Source organism: Uloborus diversus, chromosome 7, assembly GCF_026930045.1.
Source record: "Uloborus diversus isolate 005 chromosome 7, Udiv.v.3.1, whole genome shotgun sequence".
In the NCBI taxonomy this organism is placed as follows: Eukaryota; Metazoa; Arthropoda; class Arachnida; order Araneae; family Uloboridae; genus Uloborus; species Uloborus diversus.
In genome coordinates, this window is record NC_072737.1 from 66197838 (window position 1) to 66216212 (window position 18375).

General features: G+C 31.3%; 1 protein-coding gene across 1 annotated transcript in view; it reads left to right on the forward strand.

Moving 5' to 3' along the window:
• LOC129226542 (dnaJ homolog subfamily C member 13-like) overlaps positions 1 to 18375 on the forward strand; it is a 114488-nt gene that overhangs the window by 45175 nt on the left and 50938 nt on the right. Inside the window, exons 22-31 of the mRNA XM_054861152.1 lie at positions 1412 to 1571; positions 4175 to 4237; positions 4846 to 4947; positions 5994 to 6098; positions 7350 to 7552; positions 11640 to 11724; positions 13380 to 13580; positions 13681 to 13835; positions 15024 to 15225; positions 15962 to 16074. Of these exons, the coding sequence (XP_054717127.1) occupies positions 1412 to 1571; positions 4175 to 4237; positions 4846 to 4947; positions 5994 to 6098; positions 7350 to 7552; positions 11640 to 11724; positions 13380 to 13580; positions 13681 to 13835; positions 15024 to 15225; positions 15962 to 16074 (1389 nt within the window). The remainder of the gene's footprint in view (positions 1 to 1411; positions 1572 to 4174; positions 4238 to 4845; positions 4948 to 5993; positions 6099 to 7349; positions 7553 to 11639; positions 11725 to 13379; positions 13581 to 13680; positions 13836 to 15023; positions 15226 to 15961; positions 16075 to 18375) is intronic.

Here is an 18375-nt window from a genome sequence, read left to right on the forward strand (position 1 = left end):
CTTTCCATTGTAGAAAAATTTAATATACTGTCTTAAGGTTTTTTTTCCCAAAAAAGTTGATATATTTTTTTTTTACGATTTTGTTAAAAAAGTAGCATCTTTTTAAAATACATCTTTAGTTCATCAACTTTACACAACTTTAAAAAACGTTTAAAATACTGCATTTTATACAAACATACAATGGATTTCAAGTAGAGCAAAGAAAGGAAACCATTATCATTGGTAACGTAAATCAGGGAAATTTGGTGAACTTAATCAGGGAAAAGTCAGGGAACTTTTTTTCACAGTTCCTGTCGCCACCCTGTAGGAATTTAACTTTTTAGTTGTACTATCTCATAACATAATATGTATTAAATAAGAAATTCAAACCAAAACTGTTTTCTAAAAAACCTGCATAACTGTGCTTTTTTGAAAAATGAAGGTTGAACTGTAAACTTATTATGGGATTTAAGTTTGTTTTACAGTGCTACCTGCATTTGACTGTCAGAATTAAATATTCCTAATAAACTCACAAAACATGTTAGTTTCCTAAATTTACTGCTCTAGTGGAAGTTTTGTATCAACTTTAACTACTATGCAATGATTTGGGAAATATTTTGAAAAATTTATTTCTGAGAATGTTTGTTACTGGTAGTATTACCATGAAATATTGAAGAAAAATTTGTTTAACTTTTCCGTATGTAAGATGTTCCCCATAATGGCCTTTCTTCTGGTCATCTAGTAGCCTGTAGTCCTGTTAATATATATTAGCCTACGTATTAAACTTTGTGTTTATTAAAATTATTTTCTCAAAAAATACAATTTGTGCCAATATAACAATCGTACAATGGAATTCTTTTGAGTATATGATTCTTATGCATCAGTATAGCAACTTAAAAAAGAACTTTTGTGGATGCAGCACTTATACTACTGCATTGTAAGCTATAGTTGAAAATGTAAATAACGTAATGAATTTTCGCTTTAATATTTTTATATGTTTTTTTTATTGCTTGTAGCTGTAACTCATAGTACTATTATCATTCAAAGTAGCAGTAGCATGGTGATACTATTTGGAGCTGAGACTGTTCATAGAAATTAAAAAAAAAGAAAAAGAAAAAGCATCCTGCAGTTGCTTCAGCTGTTAAGGGAAAATTTTGCCTCCCAAAATTGTATTGCAATTTTTCTTTTCCTTTCTTGATAAGCATTTGGTTTACTTCACGAAGAAAAAAATATTTTTAAATGGACAATTTTTTAAAAACTTTTTTAGCAGTATTATGTGAACTCTTAAACAAATTTATAGAACAGGAATAAAAGGCTAAGACCTGCTTGTTCTGAATTTCTGAATATAAATAGTTTTTGATTCACTTTCAATTTTTACAGTTTTTAGCAAAACCTTTTAAATAGAATGTGTCCTGATTGCATTATTTTTCAGGTATGAATTTTTCAATGATCTGTATCATAGATTTTTGCTTTCTCCAAAATCATCAATGAAATCTTTATGTTTACAAGCTATGGCTATTGTTTATGGGCGTCATCATGAAGACATTGGCTGTTTTAATGATACAAGATTTGTTGTCAATATGTTAGAAAGAGTAAGTAACTCAAAAGCTTTTCCATGTTACTTTTAAAAAAATTTAGCAAATACATTTTGCTGTTAGCGTTGAATAATTAATAGATAATAATTTGAATCCGATGCAAGTCAGAAAAAAAAAAAAAACCTCATTAACAAAGCAAATTTTTTCTGATTGAGACTTATAGTACAATTTGAATTTTTTTTTTTCATTGCGTATGAGTAAATATATGAGTTATACGTCACTAGAACTGCAACTGTAGATTAAATCTGTACCTTAGAGCCAGAAAGACATTGTGGCATTGATAATTTTGGATGTTCTGCTTGGGGATTTGGTTTGAGACTAGAATAACCCAGAAAAATGGTTCGCAAAAGTAACGGTCGACTCTGAAGGCACTTTTTGAAATTAAAACTTGAAGAGCTTAAAAACATATCACCCCTTTCCCGAACTATAGCCTCATTCTCGTTGTGGGTTGCATTCTGCCAATAGTCCCTTCTTTGAAAAAGTTCTTCAACTGAAAGAAAAAAAATTTAAAAGACAACATCCAGCCGCTTTCAAATTTCAATTTTTTTTGTCTGTTGATAGATCCAGTTTACATTTTTTTTTATTACTGTTTTTCTGGAAGAGTATTTCACAATCAATATTACATCTTTTTATTCCAACATTAAGGCTCGGAACATAACTCATGTTCCGACTGCCCGTGCATCTCGCACGGTAGTCTGACTCTTGTCAGCAGAAAGTGTCTTACACTTTTTAAAAGCAAACAGAAATTAAATTAAATCAAAATAAAGATAAACATTTTCAAAGAAAATTAAAAATAAGAAACCAAAAGAATACTCAATCTCTGCAGTTCGTCTTCTTCCGAGCCGCCTTCCCCCGCAGCCATTCCTCAGCTTTTTTTTTCAATCTCCCAAGTCTCCTCTGCCATCCTTACCTTCACCTGGCCTGTCACCTGAGTCAATTTCAATTTTCAATTTTAAATTAGTATTTAATTCTCCCTAACTGAAATTCCCAATTACAGCGTGACAAGCCAGTAACCAAACAAATCTGACCATCACTTGATGCCAAGCCAGAGAACTAAATTCGAATGTCTCTGATTGGTGCAATGTCTCACGTGACCTCATTCGCCACAGAGAACAGCACTATGAGTGAAGAACTGCTGGTGAAAGGTCTCTCCTCTTCACAAATTGTGAAAGAAGGAGAAGACGCAGGGAAAATGCACACTGTGATAGAAACTCTATCACAGACATATGTCCAGAAATTGCGATTTTCTGTTTAAGCGCATTGTATGTAGATACCTATTCCGTATAGAGCCATGTTAACATAATTCTTAAACAAATATCTTACAGGGTTAAGGGAGCGCATTTCCCATTATTTGCATGGGCCAGAAGAAAGTTTTTTTGTCTCTACTGTAAAATTATCATAATGTGACTACACCACTTGAGTTTGCATTGATATTAACAATGATTTCCCCCCTTAAAAGGTGTAAAAGAACCCCTTTGGAACATCCGAATGCAACCAAAAGGGGAGGTGTACAGTTAGATCCCACTAGGAGTTGACATACCAAATTTCAACTTTCTAGGACATACCCTTTTCGAATTATGCAAGGTACATATGCACGTACGCACATACATACGTACATACAGACGTCACAAGAAAACTTGTTGTAATTAATTCGGGGATCGTCAAAATGGATATTTCGGGTGTCTATACGTTCTTAGGCCTATCCACGTATGGTCGGGTTGAAATAAAAACTAAACATTCGTTCAGGGGCAAACATAATGGTAATAAAGGCCTTTTTTTTTGAGTCAAATTTTTTTCGCAAATGCAATACTTCCTTTACTTTGTAAAAGGAATTAATAAAAGAAAACAAGCAGATTATAGAAATTAAGGGATATTTTGAAAAAAAAACTTTAATCTCTTTTAAACAATCACAAAATTTCAAATTGTTTCGTTTCTTCGGATTTTTCCCCCAGTTTGTCATTTTATATTTATTTTCAAGTTTTGAAAACCAAAGTTTCTTTCAAAAATTTCTATGTGTCATTGCAGGCTCTGTCGGCTAAATGAGGTCATCAGCAGAGTGCAACGACACTCCCCTTAAACACTATGCTCTACCCCCAAGAATGAACCCCCCCCCCCAGAATTAACTTAAAAACCTTCAAATCCCCCCCCCCTCTTGTTAGCATCCCTGTCCTCAGACTGACTCTCCTTTTCCAGTTCTGAGTCATAGGAACTGAAATGCATGCCATATTTTCTGAGTCCCGTATCGAAAAAATGAGATAAAACCCTATTAAAAAAATTATAACGTTTTGTCGTGTCAGTAAAGTGGATTTTAGGATTTTGGCAGAAACTTCTCACACTGTGTATTGTAATTATTCTTGCTATTCCAATGAGTGCAAACTAGAGTTTGAAATTCTGTGTGGGCTCAGCTAGTTATCGTTTTACTATAATAAATAATCAAAAAAATTCTTTTAAATATTGGTTTTATTCTATTAACTCGGAAAATAGTTACTTTATTTGTTCTATTGTACAACATTTTATTTTTTTAACAACTGATAATATATATTTCATATCTCTTATGAAAATTTTGTTACTTTTGAAAATTAATTTATATTTTACTTTAGTGTTTAGACAAACTGGAGCGAGACCGTTTAGTTATTTTCATAGGAAAGCTAATTCAGGACAAAGTGAGTGTATTCTTTTGTACCTTTAACTTTTATGTTTGATTGCCTTAACATTCATGTAACATGAATTTGCTTTTTATTATTCCAAATGGCATGCTGATGATGTTAGCTAAATTGAGAATTTTTTGCGATACTTTGCATCTTAATTGTATAGTATAAATGTTTACTACCATTATAATAATTTTTTAGCTATTCTGTAAAATATAATTTAAACAATTGAGGTATTTACATGATAATTTAATTTTATACTATTATTATTATTATTTTTTTTTTGTCTGTTCTTAAAAATGGAAAATTATAGCAAATGTGCTGATATTGCTTATGTGCTGTTTCTATGCATGTTAATTTTGTAGTTTCAAAAAGAATTTTTGGTTCTATGCTTGGATAAAAATATGGTACTAGATGCATCTATGCCATTGCTCCTGATTTAAACAAATAAAATATTTCACGATACATTCCAAATGCTTATGCATCATCATACAGGTGTATATATACATAGATACACTGAAACCTCTTTAGAAGGTTCGTTTTACTCTAAATAGAATTTTGATGTATATAGCTGTAAAGTGTTAAACTTGAAAAATAATTTTATGTTCAACATTATTTTTCAGAGAAATGTCAAAGAACTGATTGATGCTGGTGGCTTAAAAATTTTAGTAGAACTTTTAACATTGGCACATTTACATACTAGTCGTGCAACTGTACCAACCCAGGTAATTCATTTAAGTTTTGCAGATTGTTGACATTAAAAACATGAGGCAGTGAGAAGCAAAGGGATGTAAGTGGACTTTTTAAAGTTTTGAGTAAAACGCGTTCAAAATTCAGATCCTAGATAGGCTTTCATTGAATTTTCTTTCTAAATTATACCGTATAGTAGCACCCACTAGAGCTACTAGTACCATCTCTTGTCCCAAAGCAGAGGGGAGGTCCCCTTATTACTTGTATTGGTTGTCTCCAAAATTTTAATTTTGACACTTACATCCCTTTGCTTCTCACTCATTCATTGAAAATTAAGTACAACGGTTATTCGTAAAGTAAGGTCCGATTTCTTATAAAAAATAAACACAGATTTTTTTCAAAAACTTTTTTTATTTAATTCCTTAATGTTTCTCTATTTTTCTACATAGCGACCATATTTGTTTAAACATTTGTCATAACATTCTACAAGCTTTTGCATGCCTAAGTCATAGAAGTCTGTCGGCTGTGAGGATAACCAGTCTTGAACTGCTTCTTTCACCTCGTCATCTGTGGTAAAACGCTTGCCGCTGAGAAACTCCTTTAGGTAGCGGAACAATAGAAAATCACTCGGCGCCAAGTCCGGACTGTACGGTGGGTGGTTGATCTGTTCCCATCCAAAAGATCTGATCAGATTTTGGGTGTGAATAGCAGTATGGGATCTGGCATTGTCATGCAGTAACAAAACCCCAGACGACAGAAGCCCACGTCGCTTATTCTGTATTGTGCGTCTAAGTCAAAAACTGAATCACTGACTGTATTTCACGCTTGGCGGGCCGATCAATTGTTTTAAACATTTTAAACTGACACTGTACAAAGAGCACTGCATCAATACCAATGCAAATGGCGTTGGATGATGAACAAGGCATACCGGGAGTGGGTACGCATGCGCGTTTCAATGTAGGCGCGACATTCAATTGGATATGGCAATTTGGACCTTACTTTACGAATAACCCTCGTAATTTAGAGTCACTACGTTTATTTAAATATTTAAAAAAAAATGTTACTGCGTGGTTTTTCCTAGACAAATGTAATTGAAGCATCTCCGGAAATGATGATGATGACTGAGAAAGAATGGCATTTCAGAAATGCTGAAAAGGAAAGAAATGGACCTTATGGGTTCTCTGAGGTATTTAAAATATGCTTTTGAAATCTTTTTTTAAAGGGTCTTTACAGCATTAAATGCAATGTCATAAATTCTTGTCAAGTGACAGATTTGAATTCAAACAATGAACTAAAATAAAAGCAAACAATACTTGAATATATAATGTCAAGAAAAGTCCCCCCCCCCTTGACCTTGAATAATTTCCAGTTAGCATTTTACAGAACAGCTAATAATTACACCAATTACTCAGATGTAAAAAAATAAAATCAAAAACATTACATTAAGTTTTGTTTCATTAACCTAAATAAATTTAACATTTAAGAGAAGAGCTAATAATTATCCCAATTGTTTTAATGTAATTTTTTTTAATTCTAAAATTTGAAAATGAGTTTTTTTCCCACCATCCTAAATTAGTTTCATTTAACATTTAACAGAACTACTATTAATTACTAGTAATTTCTCACTTTCGGTTCAATATCACCATAAGTGTAAATCTTTAAATTTTGATTTTGTGGTGGTATTGCAGTTTTACTTTGAAATAAGTTAGATCCACAAGTGATTGAGTTTGATATTATAGCCTATTTGCAGGTATGGCCCTATGAAATTCATCCTAGCGTTCATACAACATTGTTTTATTTATTTCTACTATAAAACTATTTTGCATGAAAAGTATTGTTGAACTTAATGTACAATTTAAACGTAAAAAATAAGAGCAAACATGTAAAATGATTTCCATTGTACTGCTTCTCAAAAGTTCATGTACAGCAAAAAAAAAAAAAAACATGAAAATACAGGTGTCGATTCAGATACAGATTGGATCCGCTTTGGGCCTCTTCACAAAATTCTATACCCTTAAAGTGGCCACCTTCACAGAATTTCATATCTTAAAAGTAGACCTTTAAAAAAAATCATTTATAAAAACAGTTCTTTCATTACTTTGAAGCTCAATCAGTGTGTTTGACAGCAAAACATCAGCAATAGAAAAAAAAAAAAACTTTCATCTTCCAAGTCATTCCCAATGAAATCTTTTAAACTGCAGATATTTCAGATTAAATTTGTGAGAGATTAACATGCCCTATATGATATGGCTGTGTTTTTTTTTTTCAAAAAGTGTATGAAATAAAAATTACCAAAAAGTTCTTTTCACAAATGAAATTCATAATAATTTCTTTTTTGCATAAAATGCAGACCTAGAAATAAAAACCTGGATCGACCCCTGAAATATTAAGAAGAAATTATTTTCACATTAAAAAAAATTCATTTCCTTACCTTTAGATGAAGGATCTCTGGAAAGATGGTACCATACATCCAAAGACTAAATGCTGGGCCCAAGGAATGGATGGTTGGAAACCCATACATAGTATACCTCAGTTAAAATGGTGCTTATTAGCTACAGGAACACCTCTGATGAATGAAAGTGACCTTGCAAATGAGATTCTTCGAATGCTGATCAGAATTTGTGAATATTTCCCTAGTCGGTAATAGTTTAACTTTTGCTTAAATTTTAATGCAATGTATAATAATACGGTGAGTGTCGGGCGACTGAATCAGTGGTTAGTTAAATCAGCCGCTATAATGAATCAAGTTCTCAAAAACAGAGCAAAATCCAGTGTGAACATTAAAAAAGCATCCGGATATTTGAACTAACACAGCGCTTTAATGAATCAAATATGCACAATGAAATGTTTTCTACCATAAGGTTTGAAGTCCTTTTTTCCCTTCTTTTTGTTAAATTAGGTTTTTTTTTTTTTTTTTTTTTTTAAACTAAAAGTGAAAGAAAGGAGAGCTCGGGTGTTGTACACTTGTAGTGACAGTTTTCTTGGAAGAAGTCTAGTGAAAAAGAGTGTGACGGAACATGATGTATACAGGGCTTCTGAGTTCTAGGCTTTATTACCAATAGCATTAACATTGGTGCAATGAGGTCTGAATTCTGAAGACTATAGATCTTTTCTGAGCAATCAATGATAGGTAATTTTTTCAAAGCGTAAGTAAGAATTTGAATTTTGTAATTTCTTTTTCATAATGCTTTGTGATATTTTTTTAAACAATCAGTAAAGAATGAATATTTCAAAGGAGAGGATACTTCTAAAGATATTTGCTATATATCTTGCTTGACTAAAAATAGTTTCTCTTAAATTGTATGTAGGATTCCACATTAAAAAAAATATCAACTAGTTTTTGGTGCATTGAATCAGCCACTTAATTGAATCAAAACTGTTTAAAAGAGAAAAACAAAAGCAACTTGACTAAATTTTGCAGAAAAACAAAGTTACCATATACAGTCAACGCTCTATAGAAGGATCTCCTATTACTGCGATCCTTCCATTATAGCAACGATACATGAAGTCCCGAATTCCAATTCCATAGATGCAATGTTATTTTACTGCCTATTAGAGTGTCCGAACTATACCGTTCATTCCAATATAACGTCCATAACTAAGTTTCAATTTTTGTATTATGCTCAGGGCTAACTATTCGAAAACTAATATTTTAACACTTTATGCTTCTGAAGGTAAAATATGTCCATTTAAAAGAATTATTTTTTAGTATAGGGTCAAAGAAGTGATGAAAGCCGCACACAACTGGTAGACATTACAAATGAAAAAAGTCTAAAAAGAGGAAAACTTCTACCATTGTAGCATAATTCTTTTTTAAAAAAAGAGAAACTAACGAAATTTTTTAAAAATTATTTTGTTAGTTTCTTGATTACCTTTTAAAACGAAGCATAACTATGAGAAATTATTCGTGCATTTAAAAAAAAAAACTTAATAACATGCAATACATTACAACGACTTCTCGTTATAGTGATCGATTTCGTTAGGACATCAGGGTCGCTATAACGAGTGTCAACTGTACCTATAAAGGAACCAGCCTGCCTCTCTTTCTGGATTTTTGAGTGTAACTCTTACCGAATATCTTCTGAAGTTAGTTCATGTGTCCTGCACATGTTGTTCAACAACCAAATAAACAAGAAGTTCCGTCTAGAACTAGACGAGCCTACTTTCCCGTATACCCATACTACTTTCTAGTACCTGATCAATATTCTCAAAAATAGCTAAAATCGCAAATTTTTTCAAACATATATTTTTTAATATTTTAAGCTGATTTCTAGGAATAAAATATTCCTTACTTTTCTTCAAAAAAACGAACAAATAAAATAGCAGCACCTTTTAAACAAAGCAGCTAATACACTTCTTTCCATTAAAAAAATTTTTTAACAGCTTTCAAAACAAAAAAATAATAATAAGTTCAGTAAAATAAATACATCATATAAAAAAAATCGTTTCTTTTTCCCCTGTTGCCGAAAATAATTTTTTAAACGAATTAATGCACTTACCAAAATAAAAAAAAAACAATAAAATGTCAACTTAAAGAAATAATTTTCATTGTCAAAAAAAAAAAAAAATCGTCTGCGCATATTTTTCGAGTTTATTCACCGAAAACTAAATACCTAAATTAAAACTTTAGCGTGAAAATAAAAACAAATCATATCAACAATAATTATTTCACAGTTAAAACCACAGCAGCGGAGTCGGAGTCGGAGTCAATCTCATTTTGGGATAAAAGAGTCGGAGTCTAATATCCAAGAATCGGAGTCAGTCATTTGTCCTCCGTGTATAAATGTTTGCCAAAGCTACGAAGTCAGAGTCGAAGTCAGGGAGTCGGAGTCCGATTAATTGTCGGGAACAGGAGTCAGAGTCGGTGTCAGGTCCCCCTAAATTTTCGGAGTCGGAGTCGGGAGTAGGTCGTCAAGAGCTATTTCCAACAAAGTTTGTTTGAAGTAAATCCGCCTTCAAGTACGGAATCTATATTGACTTTCAGTTTCCCCGTAAGCGCTAATGTTAAGGGATTTGAACTGTTCAAAATTGAACGGAAAATTGTTCAAATCAAAAAGATATCTTATATACAAGTTTTTTATCAAAAGCTTTTTCCTACAAAGTTTGTTTGAAGCAAATTCGCCTCACAGTTCGGAATTGCTTTGAATTTCCCCGTAGGCGCTAATGTTAAGTTTTTTTGAACTGTTCAAAATTGAACAAAAAAAGTTCAAATCAAAAAGTGAAATATGGGAATGAGGTGTCCTCGCCGAGATCTTTCGAACAAAAAAAAGTTTGTTCGAATCGGACTATTCATTCAAAAGTTATTAGGGGGGGACAGACAGACAGACCGACAGACATTTTTCCCCATCTCAATACCCTACTTTCCAATTTTTAATTTTTCAATATTTATTTAATTATTTTATTTATTTTTGACTTTTTTTTGTTTTTTACGATATTTTTAAGATGCATTAAGCCTTCTTTCATGCTTTTTTCTTCTTTTTCTGACTTTTACTGGGAAAGTAGGCTAAAAAGGAGAGCGGTATCCCTATTATTCCACACGATTATGTGTGTATTCTATTTGCAACAATGAACAATTGTTGTTTAACTTTTACATACATGTCTGACATACAGTGTTATTTTTTTAGCAATAGTTTTAATATACAGGGTGTTCCATTTTATCCTGCAAAACCTCTATTTTCGCAACCGTTAGTCCTACATGCATACTTCCAATTACAAAAATGTTCAAAATCAGATGCAGTGTTAGGATATTGAAATTTTGAAAGAAAAATAAAAATGAGTCAAAAAATACAAATTTTAACTTTTTATAAAGCCCCTAGGTCCCCTAAGTTATATTTAGAGAAATAATCTTCATTGAAAACTATTACTGACACAAAAAACTTGACATTTGTGCGATCAAAACTCAAGGAGTTATTCCAGTTCAAAGTTTTAAGGGGCCGTACAGAAGATGAGATTGGAACTTATCGCCCTTTCAGAAAAATGACAGATTGGCAAAGTAAAAAAAAACAAGGTACTTATATTTCTCATTGCTATTCAAAAATTCAAACAAATGTTAGGCCGTTATACGGAAAAACACACTGCAAAACCTCAAACAATTTGAAAAACCACACTCTGCACACATATAATCTTAAACACTTGTTAGCTGCTATATTTTCCCCCAAAAAGGTGTTATTGACCGCAAGTGTAAAGTGATGTAAGTCACAAAATGCTGCTTTTCATATCTCAGTGAATATTGGTCGTACTAATTTCAAACGTTTTGAGTTGAAATTGTTTTTCAATGGAGATTTTTTCAATGGAGGGGACCTGGATCCCATATAAAAAGTTAAGTTTTGTATTGTTTGACTCATTTTTATTTTTACTTCAAACTTTCAATATCTTAACCCTGCATCTGATTTTGAAAATTTTTGCAACTGGAAGTATGCATCTGAGACTAACAGTTGCGAAAATAGAGGTTTTTGCAGGTTAAAATGGAACACCCTGGATATGAGTGTTATCTTTTTTTTTTTTTGCTATTTTCCTATGTTGTGGATTATCTTCGGATTTCGCTTATCCACCACCGCCGTATGGTCCTATTCCTCGTATAATCAGGCTTTAACTATAATTGCTGACTACTGAGATGTAGAATATCTGCAATTGTAAAATAAAGCAATATTAGTTAATAAAATGTGAAATATGCTTAACTTCTTGTATCATAAAAGATTGTTTAATTTGGTATTGGTTTTATTTGCAGAGATTCTGATGGTGCTATAATTAGGCCTCTTCCAAGAGCAAAGCGACAACTTTCAGACTCAACTTGTTTGCCTCATATAGTTCAGGTATAAATTGATGTTCTCTTTAACAATCGTTTCTAAAATGTTTTTAAATTTGAATTTTAAATAGCATTTTTGAGTTAGTGTACTATTAGTACATGCATCCCTCGTTTAACACGGTACTTATACAACACGGTTTCGATATTACTCTGTACACTTGAATTTAATGCTTCATGGTTTTGATACAACATGTATGTTATATTTAAAAAAGATGGAATTTCACTTTTGTTTTATACATTCTATTAATTTTTGATAATAACTCTTAATTTTTAACTTTGTTTTTATGAAACTTGGTTTTGATACAACACAGTACACATCCCTTGATTTACATTATTTCTAAGTCTCCTATAACACAGTTTCGATATAACACGAAACACAGTTTCGATACATCACGATACATATTGACATGACTTTTACTAAGAACATGATTAATTAGTGTGAAAAATGAGCTTAAAAGTTATTTTTAAAAAAGTCTCATGTAACAAGGTTTTGATACTACACGGAACGAATTAACCATGTTATACAAGAGATGAGAGGCACTGTATACTTGAAGGAAACTTTTAAATATTATTCAATATTTATACAAGTACAAAATGCAAATACCAAAGTGACGACCAGCAGCAAGCTCTAGGCCCAGTTAGGCTGGCCTTAGTCAGTTTATAAATCCCCAATGAAGAATTAAGAGCTTAAAACTAGTCAAATCCCGTTACAACAAACTGCAAGGGATTGATAAAAAAAATTCGTTGTAATTAGTTGGATTTTAATTTGTGAACGTCACTTGCACTGACCACAAGAAAAGTTGAAAACTTGCTGACCCCTTTGGGAATTAGTTAGGTGCCTTGCTTTTGGCTCGCTGAAATCAATTGCACTCGGTTAGACCCTGGCCTTTGTCTCACATCAACATTAGGTTTCAGCATAAACGGATTTCCACCTTGAATTGCTCTGTTTCGAAAGTACAAACGGAGGTTTCACGTTACGACTTGTAAAACTCTTCTTTTAGTTTACGAAAACGACAGTAAGAAAACATATTCTTATTGACGTTGAGAAAAACATTACGTTGTAACGAATTTAAAAAAAAATTGCTTCCTTAAAACAAGATTTTTTTTACACATTATGTTAATGGGTTTTTTAATGGGATCGAAGGTTTTGTTCGTTGTGATGGATATTTTGTTGCTTCAGTATTCGTTGTAATGGGTTTTCACTGTATTCGCCCCATTTGCAAGAAACAGCTGTTTTCGGTTAACTATTCCATGTGCCTCCCACCCTGTTGAAGTAATAATTTTTCTTGATTTCAAGATTGGCTTTGTATTTGAAATGCTTAATACAATGACCCCCCGGTTTTGCCATCTGTGCAGAAATTTAACCACTGAAGGCTTCCGTTTTAGCAAACTTATGTTTGCAAACTACCTATCTGTCCTGATATTCCTGATTTTTCTACTTCCTTGTTACTTGCTGTACAACACTGGTTTCTAATCTTATAGTCCTGACTGATTAAATTATATTTTTCCTAAGTGATAATAATATTAATAATGATAATTCAGACCACTACATTTTGTGTCTATTTTCATTTAAACTAGCTGTCAGAATTACAAAACTAAATGGATCATTCGTAAGACATGGAAAGTACAAATTAAGTTTTTAAATTTTTCTTTCTTTTTTAGTTGTTGCTAACATTTGATCCAATACTAGTTGAAAAAGTCGCAATTTTGTTGACTCACATCATGCAAGATAATCCCGCCATTTCCAAATTATATCAGTCTGGTGTTTTCTACTTTATTTTAATGTATACTGGATCAAATCTTTTGCCTATTGGTACTTTATTACAACTCACTCATTCCTGTCAAGCTTTTAGATGTGAAGAAGTAAGTGCTACCTTTCTTTTTCAATATTTTTTATGCTGAATGTTTTTTAAAAATACTCACCAGATTTGTTTTGTTAAAGATTGTTTTTTTTCCCCTATAGAATCAATCATCCTCAATTATGCAGCGTAGTATACTTGGCCAATTGCTGCCTGAAGCAATGGTTTGTTATTTGGAAAATCATGGTGCCGAAAAATTTGCTCAAATATTTTTAGGAGAATATGATACTCCAGAAGCAATATGGAATAATGAAATGAGGTAGGTACTTAGCAGTTTTATTGTGATTAAAGTTATCATAGGCTGCATGTTATCTTACAACCAAACGCTATTGATCAAAAAATTTATTTTTGACAGAAACGTGGATTAATTTCACTGCAGCAAAAAAAAAAAAACCTTCAGACATAATTCTTGCTGATTCTTATTTAAAATAAACCCCCCGAATCCAAATATGACCACCATTTCCGCCCATCAACTCCCATTTTTTGGAAAGGTACCCCCCATTTTTTTCAGATTTCAACGTTTTATAGCTTTTATTTTGTGGGGAGGTAGCATTATGTTAGCCATTAACACTCTAATGAGGGGCTAAAGAGGTGCTAAGTTCAAAAATATGAACATTTTAGCAAGTTGTTGGGAAATTCATAGAGGTATTTCCCCCTAAAATATTTTTAAAATCATCAAAACTGAATTTTTTCTAGGAGCTTGTTTTACAATTCTTTTACTTGTTTTTCAGCGTAAAACCAGTGCATCAAACTATCGTCTGTGAGCCCCATGTCCAAAAAAATTGAAAATTGTCAATATTTTAGGGAGAAAACCCCCCATGAGCTTTCTAACTTGCTCCAAATCCTTTTGAATTTTGTACCTCTCTAACTCCTCAGAAAAATGTTAATGGCTAATATAATGCTTCCTTTCTTTCCAAATAAAAATAATAGCTATAGAACCGAAAAAAAAAATCAATTCATTTCCAAAAAGTGGGATGAGATAGGGGGGGGGGGGGGGGCGGTGGTCATATTTAGGTTCTGGGGTCGTCTTTACAACTTTACATAAGAATTAGCAAGATTTATGTGAGAAGCATTTTGAAAGTTTTTTTTTTTTGCCATGCAGTGTTTTTTAAAATAAATAAATAAAAATTTACTCTACTAACCTGTGTTTAGAAAACTCTTTTAACAATATATTTATTGTTCGTATGCATTTATTAGTATTCTGACCAGTAAAGTGGTAATAAATCTTGTCTATATGGCATAAATTTTCATTTCATCTTAAATATGGGTTAAAATTGTGAAATAAACAAATAACAAATTGTAATAAAGTATTTATTGTATCAATACTTTAAAGTTTGTTTTGGGAACTGCCAGCATATTAGCCTTTCAACCAATAATATTTCTTATTCGATTCATTTCTTTATTCAGTTTTTATGTACCTTTCTATTTACCCAGAATTTTATTTTAGACGCATGATGATCGAAAAAATTGCTTCGCACATAGCAGATTTCACTCCAAGATTGCGTTCCAATACTAGAGCTTTGTACCAATACTGTCCTATTCCAGTAATTCAGTATCCTCAGTTGGAGAATGAACTTTTCTGTAACATATATTATTTACGTCATTTGTGTGATATTCATCGTTTTCCAGATTGGCCTATTAAAGACCCTGTAAGTATGTTGAATCAACATTTTCTAAATTGAAGTACTTTAGTAAAGTGAAATCTTAATTTAGTAAAGTACAATGAACTTTAAGGGATTGTAAATTTTGTTCGTTGTAACGGGAATTTCCTTATAATGGAATTCAAGCAACGTACTAGGAATTAAATCGGGACTGAAATTTTATTTCGTTGTATTTTTATTCGTTATAACGGGATTTGACTGTATAACTTTACGTAAGATTAATTCCAAAAACTTGAAATTCATTTTTAATTTTATGGAAAATCTTATTAAATTTCAACGAACCAACTGCTTCGTTATTTCCATTTCCCTAGAAATTGCTTTATTTATTAGTTATCAAGAAAGTTCAGAAAGAAATCAAGTCCTAGGTTTAATCATTATAGGTATATGATACAGTTTTAACATTTTTTAATTGCTATCATTATTCAAAAGAAAATATTTATGTAGGAATAGTTCAGATGATTCTGAAATTTGTGTTAGTAAGTTTGCTGAAATTGATAACACACGAAATTTTTCTCTCTCATTTTTTTTTTTTTTAAATTCTAAAATCACTCCAGAGATTGCTTGATTTCATTCTGAAATTACTCAAGGGATTCACTAGAGCGCTGATCATCGGATTATCTGAATCTCTCTATTATATAAATCTCTCAATTATTTTATCAGTATTGCTTTAAAGGCAAAGTGTTTATCTCAAAAAAGCTTGCTTTATACTCATTTAATGTTACAGGTCAAATTATTAAAAGATGTTTTGGAAGCCTGGAAGCATGAAGTTGAAAAAAAGCCACCTATTTTATCCGTTGAAGAAGCATATGAAACTTTAGGGCTTAGGCGCGAGGAACAGTAAGTCATTGAACATTTTAGCTGCCAGTGTTATGGGTTTTAACAGGGTTCGCTGATATACATCAGTCGATATGTATCATGATATATATCACGATATATATCACATATTTATTTTGAAAATATCATGATATTTTGATATTTTTGATATTTATTTTTTCAACCACAGTCATATCAATATAAAAAGTACATTAATCATAGTAATATTGCTCATTTATTATTAAACATAACCAAAAAGTTATGTACTATATTTTTATGATGTAATACATCATTACTATGACAAAGTAATATAATACTCCTTTTTTACTTGTATTTTATATTCATAAAATTATTAGTAATATAACAATTTTAATTCATTGTAAAAGTGCCTAATTAAATATTAAACATCGCTCAGAAAAAATGAAAGTGTCTTACAACTGTGCACTGACTAATGTATATTATTTATTTCTAAGTCATATAACTGCAAATGTAGCTAACAGAAGAAAAATGAGTAAAATTGCTAATGCTAAATTAACTCCATTAAAATTGATAGAAACGTAAAATGAAATATTAGATATAAATAATGAAAGAAACCTTAATTTTAAATCTACATATTGTAATTATAATATAACGAAATAAAGAGTGATTTGAGGATGCATCTACTATTTTGAATACTTTAGATTGTGCTGATTAAGAATATCGGATATGTATCAAAATAGCTTATGTATATCAAAATATCTTATATACATAGGCGTCGCTTAATGTGATCACGGTTAATGTTATCATTCATTCAATGTTATCAGAATGACGAAGTCCCGGAACACTTGTATGTTAACACACATTGAAAAAGTCGCATATTGTAATCAGCGTCTTCGTTTATTGTTATCACTTTTTCATAAATTTTCAATTTTTTCCCCGTTTTTGTTCCTCAATTAACAGAAATACATAGGCAAACCCTGACGAGACTAACTTTCTGTCTAACAGTTTGTGGTGTTCAATAGCAGTTCAAAATTTTTCTAGGAATGAAGCTACAGAAAGTTCGCCCTAGTGACCAGATATTCTCCCTAAGAAAACTTTCTTTTGCACCTGAAAAAATTCAGTCGCTGGACATGTTGCAGGCATTGATGTAGGACCTCCATTTTTGCCATTACTTTGTAAACTATTAAAGAATTGTGTCAAGATTGAAAACAAGGCGAAGTAAAATTAAAATTTAAACCACAAGCAAAACCATACTGGAAAAGATAGAAAAGTTGAATGTGCTTTGAAACTGGTTTGCGATTACGAATGTCAAGGAAAACGGTCATATTTTACTTCACCTATTACTATGTGATTAAAAATTGCATAATTTAGCTTTAATTTATAATTTAGATATTTCCATTCTGTTAATTTAATAATTTATAATTTAAAACTGTGTTTAGTTGAGTCATTGTGATTTTAATTCGAGGTTGCCAAAATAAATGCACCTTAATTGGAAAAAAAATCATTATTTTGTGTCTCCTGGATTCTTTTCGGTTATTGTTATCAGTCGGTTATTATTATCAAATTGTATTTGTCCCAAAGTGATCACATTAAGTGGCGCCTACTGTATATCAAAATATTGAATATTTTCGAAAATATTATGATGTTTTCGAACCCAGGTTTTAAATGATGGTAACCAATTGAATGAGCATAGTTTATCCAAAAGTTCAGCATTTTAAAAGTACAGTTGGTAAATTCTTTTGCAAATAATTTTATTTTATTATATACAAAAAATAATAAATTAATCAAATTATTGATTTTTTTTTTTAATTTTCTTCAATGTTTTTTTTTTATATAATTTTTCTGGTATAGAAATATTGTAGAGTTTCCAGAGTAGATCCAATTTTTTTATTTTATCTCTTAGCTATAGTTTTCTTCTTTTAAATGGAATTGGTGAATTTTGCATTTTGTTTTTTAAAAAAATCCTTAAGTTGAAAAATTTTCATTTTTTGGGATTTAAGAATCCCTGAATCTTATTTGAACTTCCTCCTATGAAACGAGATATGATGCAGTGAGAAGCAAAGGGATATAAGTGAACTTTTTAAAATTTTGAGTTAAATATACATTTAAAGTTCAAACCCTATTAATAGACTTTCATTGAAAAGTTCTCTAAATCATGCTATATAGCAGCACCTACCAGAGTTTCTAGTACCCCCCCCCCCCCCAGTTCTTGCCCCCAAAATAGAAGAATGTTAATTATATCTTTTGTAATACTTATGTCCAAAATTTTAATTTTGACACCCCATTTGCTTACACTCCTTTTGCTTCTAGATATTTCATATAGTCATGCTTCAACTATATTATTAT